The sequence below is a fragment of the Rutidosis leptorrhynchoides genome, chromosome 8 (genome assembly GCF_046630445.1).
Source record: "Rutidosis leptorrhynchoides isolate AG116_Rl617_1_P2 chromosome 8, CSIRO_AGI_Rlap_v1, whole genome shotgun sequence".
NCBI lineage: Eukaryota > Viridiplantae > Streptophyta > Magnoliopsida > Asterales > Asteraceae > Rutidosis > Rutidosis leptorrhynchoides.
In genome coordinates, this window is record NC_092340.1 from 189119764 (window position 1) to 189124829 (window position 5066).

General features: G+C 34.1%; 1 protein-coding gene across 1 annotated transcript; it reads left to right on the forward strand.

Moving 5' to 3' along the window:
• Positions 1 to 898: 898 nt before the first annotated feature.
• LOC139863978 (uncharacterized) lies at positions 899 to 1264 on the forward strand. The gene has a single exon (XM_071852573.1). It carries the CDS (start codon positions 899 to 901, stop codon positions 1262 to 1264), a length of 366 nt encoding a protein of 121 aa, XP_071708674.1.
• Positions 1265 to 5066: the final 3802 nt, after the last annotated feature.

Here is a 5066-nt window from a genome sequence, read left to right on the forward strand (position 1 = left end):
TGCAAAATTATCATCTAGATCGAGGTATCCCTAGATGTGCTTTTAAGGTGGACATCCAAAAGGCATATGATACGGTTGATTGGATTTTTCTAAGGGATATTTTACATGGTTTTGGTTTTCACAAAAGAATGATCAATTGGATTATGAAGTGTGTAACATCGACCTCGTTCTCAATTTGTATCAATGGGGAATTACATGGGTTTTTTGAAGGAAAAAAAGGGTTAAGACAGGGGGACCCAATGTCTCCGTAACTCTTCATTATGGTTATGGAGATCCTCAACTTAATAATAAAATGTAATATTGCTTTATATGATGAGTTTCAGTACCACACAAAATGCGAGCTGCAAGAGATCGTGAATGTGTGTTTTACGGATGACTTGTTTATCTTCTCTCAAGCTAGCATGAACTCGGTGAAAACCGTTGCTAATGCTTTGGAGGATTTCAATAAATGTTCAGGTCTGGTTCTGAGTTTCCAAGAAAGCACAACATACTTTGCAAATGTTAATAGTGTGCTTAAGAATAAAATCATATCTATCATGCCTTTTGTTGAAGGGACACTGCCGGTTAAATACCTCTGGGTTCCTTTGGTTTCGTCTAGACTGTATCATAAAGATTGCAAGGGTTTATTAGACAGAATGAAGGCGAAAATTGGTGATTGGAAGAACAAAGGTTTGTCGTATGCAGGCCGTATACAGCTTATTACTTCCGTTCTTTCTTTGATGCAGGTGTATTGGTCTTTAGTTTTCATATTACCTGAGAGTGTCATTAAAGAAATGGAGAAGATAATGCGAGGTTATTTGTGGTGCCAAGGTGATATGAAAAAAAGCAAAGCTAAAGTTAAATGGTTGACAGTTTGCCTTCCTAAAAGTGAGGGTGGCCTTGGGATAAAAGTCTAAAGATGTGGAATGTCGCGCTTATGGCTTATCACATATGGAGCATTATCACGTCTAAACGGACATTATGGGTCAAGTGGATCCATACGTATCGCTTGCATGATCACAATTTTTGGGAGATGGATAATGTGGCTTCGGCAAGCTGGGGGTGGCGTAAAATTCTGAGTATTCGTACCAGTATTAGACAGTATATTGTGCATGTGGTTGGGAATGGCAGTTCTACAGCAGCATGGCACGATACTTGGTCAGATTTTGGTTATTTGTCTGAGTTTATTACTGCTAGGGAAATACATCGAGCAAACTGGAGGATGGATTTAAAGGTGGCTGATTTATTTGATATGAATGGATGGACCAGAAGATTGGATTACTAAATTTCTAATGTTATCTTGTATCCCAATTCCCAACCTGGCAACTCATGATAAAGTGTTATGGAAATCTATAAATGGTGATCTGGTGGATTTTTCCACTAAAATTGCATAGGAAGTACTTCGACCTAGAGCTCAACCAGTTTTGTGGTATCATGTCGTTTGGTTTGCACACGCTATTCCAAGACATTCTTTCATCGTATGGCTGCTTATGGGGGAGAAATTAAAAACACAAGATAAAATGATGCCTTGGGATATAGGAGAGGGTGTTGTTGGCCCGTTTATATGTTCTCTATGTAAAGCGCAACAATATTCACACGATTACCTATTTTTTGAATGTAACTACTCGATGCAGGTATGGCTGAAAATTAAAAGGTATATATTGTTTCCAGGAGTTACAAATAAGTGGAAGGAGTTTGTTCACCTAGTTACCCCGTATGCACATCGAAAGGTAGCGAGGATGATGTTAGCTAAATTGTTGTTTGCGGCTACGGTTTATTTCATATGGCAAGAACTCGGGATCCGAATAAGCTGTTTAACATTATTTATGGGACTGTACGGTTAAAACTGATGTCGGTGAAGTTCAAGGACTCTCATCATGTTTGGAATCTGAAGATTGCATGGCAAATTTATTCTAGCATGTCGAGTTGTCTTGTTTTGTTTGGTTGTTGGTGAGAGTAACCATGGTTGTTCTCTGTTGTCGAGTCTTATTATCTTGATAACATTCTTGTAATTGTGCATTTTATCAATAATATTTACCGGGCTATACCCTTTACCCAAAAAAAAAAACAAGAACTAAAACTTTGCGGAGTTGCTATTATCACCCAGTTCCCTAACCTAATGCGGCATCGGGTTTGGACCGTGGGGAACCGTAGCATGGGGGGCTTAGAATCCTTTTGTAGCCGCAAGGCTGGCTAATCGTACGCAGCAGGCTCGAAGACCTCTGGTTCTGGAAGGCACATGATTCCGAATACTATGTTGAATGTGTGACCAACACTAGGTAGGTACCTCATACCTGTGCATGTGAGGCGTCGGTTGAAATATCCCGTTCATATTGATTATAAACGTTCCATATTAATTGATTTCGTCGCGAGGTTTTGACCTCTATATGAGACGTTTTTCAAAGACTGCATTCATTTGTAAAACAACCATAACCTTTATTTTATTGATAAAGGTTTAAAAAGCATTACGTAGATTATCAAGTAATGATAATCTAAAATATACCGTTTACACACGACCATTACATAATGGTTTACAATAAGAATATATTACATCAAAAATAAGTTTCTTAAATGCAGTTTTTACATAATATCATACAAGCATGGACTCCAAATCTTGTCCTTATTTTAGTATGCAACAGCGGAAGCTCTTAATAATCACCTGTGAATAAACATGCTTAAAACGTCAACAAAAATGTTCATGAGTTATAGGTTTAACATATATATTATCAAATCATAATAATAGACCACAAGATTTCATATTTCAATATACATCCCATACATAGAGATAAAAATCATTCATATGGTGAACACCTGGTAACCGACATTAACAAGATGCATATAAGAATATCCCCTATCATTCCGGGAAATCCTTCGGACATGATAAAAACGAATTCGAAGTACTAAAGCATCCGGTACCTTGGATGGGGTTCGTTAGGCCCAATAGATCTATCTTTAGGATTCGCGTCAATTAGTAGATCGGTTTACTAATTCTTAGGCTACCAAGCAAAAGGGGCATATTCGGCTTCGATCATTCACCCATATAATGTAGTTTCATTTACTCGTGTCTATTTCGTTAAACATTTATAAAATTGCATGTATTCTCATCCCAAAATATTAGATTTTAAAAGTGGGACTATAACTCACTTTCACATATTTTTACTTCGTCGGGAAGTAAGACTTGGCCACTGGTTGATTCACGAACCTATAACAAATATGTATGTATATATATATATATATATATATATATATATATATATATATATATATATATATATATATATATATATATATATATATATATCAAAGTATGTTCAAAATATATTTACAACATTTTTAATACGTTTTACTGTTTTAAATTTATTAAGTCAGCTGTCCTCGTTAGTAACCTACAACTAGTTGTCCACAGTTAGATGTACAGAAATAAATCGATATATATTATCTTGAATCAATCCACGACCTAGTGTATACACGTCTCAGGCTAGATCACAACTCAAAGTTTATATATTTTTAGAATCAACCTCAACCCTTTATAGCTAACTCCAACATTACTGCATATAGAGTGTCTATGGTTGTTCCAAATAATATATATACATGGGTCGATATGATATGTCAAAACATTTGTATACGTGTCTATGGTATCCCAAGATTACATAATATATTAGAATACATGTATAATACAATATAAGTTAGCTACGATATGATTAATATAAATTTGTTAAGAATTTTCACGTAGCTACAACAAGCAAAAATATCCAATCTTGTTTTACCCATAACTTCTTCATTTTAAATCCGTTTTGAGTGAATCAAATTGCTATGGTTTCATATTGAACTCTATTGTATGAATCTGAACAGAAAAAGTATAGGTTTATAGTTGGAAAAATAAGTTACAAGTCTTTTTTGTAAAGGTAGTCATTTCAGTCGAAAGAACGACGTCTAGATGACCATTTTAGAAAACATACTTCCACTTTGAGTTTAACCATAATTTTTGGATATAGTTTCATGTTCATAATAAAAATCATTTTCTCAGCATAACAACTTTTAAATCAAAGTTTATCATAGTTTTTAATTAACTAACCCAAAACAGCCCGCGGTGTTACTACGACGGCGTAAATCCAGTTTTACGGTGTTTTTCGTGTTTCCAGGTTTTAAATCATTAAGTTAGCATATCATATAGATATAGAACATGTGTGTAGTTAATTTTAAAAGTCAAGTTAGAAGGATTAACTTTTGTTTGCGAACAAGTTTAGAATTAACTAAACTATGTTCTAGTGATTACATGTTCAAATCTTCGAATAAGATAATTTTATATGTATGAATCGAATGATGTTATGAACATCATTACTACCTCAAGTTTAGTAGGTAAACCTACTGGAAGTGATAAGAAATGATCTAGCTTCAAAGAATCTTGGATGGCTTGAAAGTTCTTGAAGTATAATCATGACACGAAAACAAGTTCAAGTAAGATTATCACTCGAATTAAGATAATTATAGTTATAGGAATTGAATAAAAGTTTGTATATGAGTATTACCTTGATTTAGAATGATATATTACTGTAAACAACAAGGATTTCTTGAGGTTGGATGATCACTTTACAAGATTGGAAGTAAGCTAGCAAACTTAGAAGTATTCTTGATTTTATGAAACTAGAACTTATAGAGTTTATGAAGAACACTTAGAACTTGAAGATAGAACTTGAGAGAGATCAATTAGATGAAGAAAATTGAAGAATGAAAGTGTTTGTAGGTGTTTTTGGTCGTTGGTATATGGATTAGATATAAAGGATGTGTAATTTTGTTTACATGTAAATAAGTCATGAATGATTACTAATATTTTTGTAATTTTATGAGATATTTCATGCTAGTTGCCAAATGATGGTTCTAAAATGTGTTAAGTGACTCACATGGGCTGCTAAGAGCTGATCATTGGAGTATATATACCAATAGTACATACATCTAAAAGCTGTCTATTGTACGAATACGGGTGCATACGAGTAGAATTGTTGATGAAACTGAACGAGGATGTAATTGTAAGCATTTTTGTTAAGTAGAAATATTTTGATAAGTGTCTTGAAGTCTTTCAAAAGTGT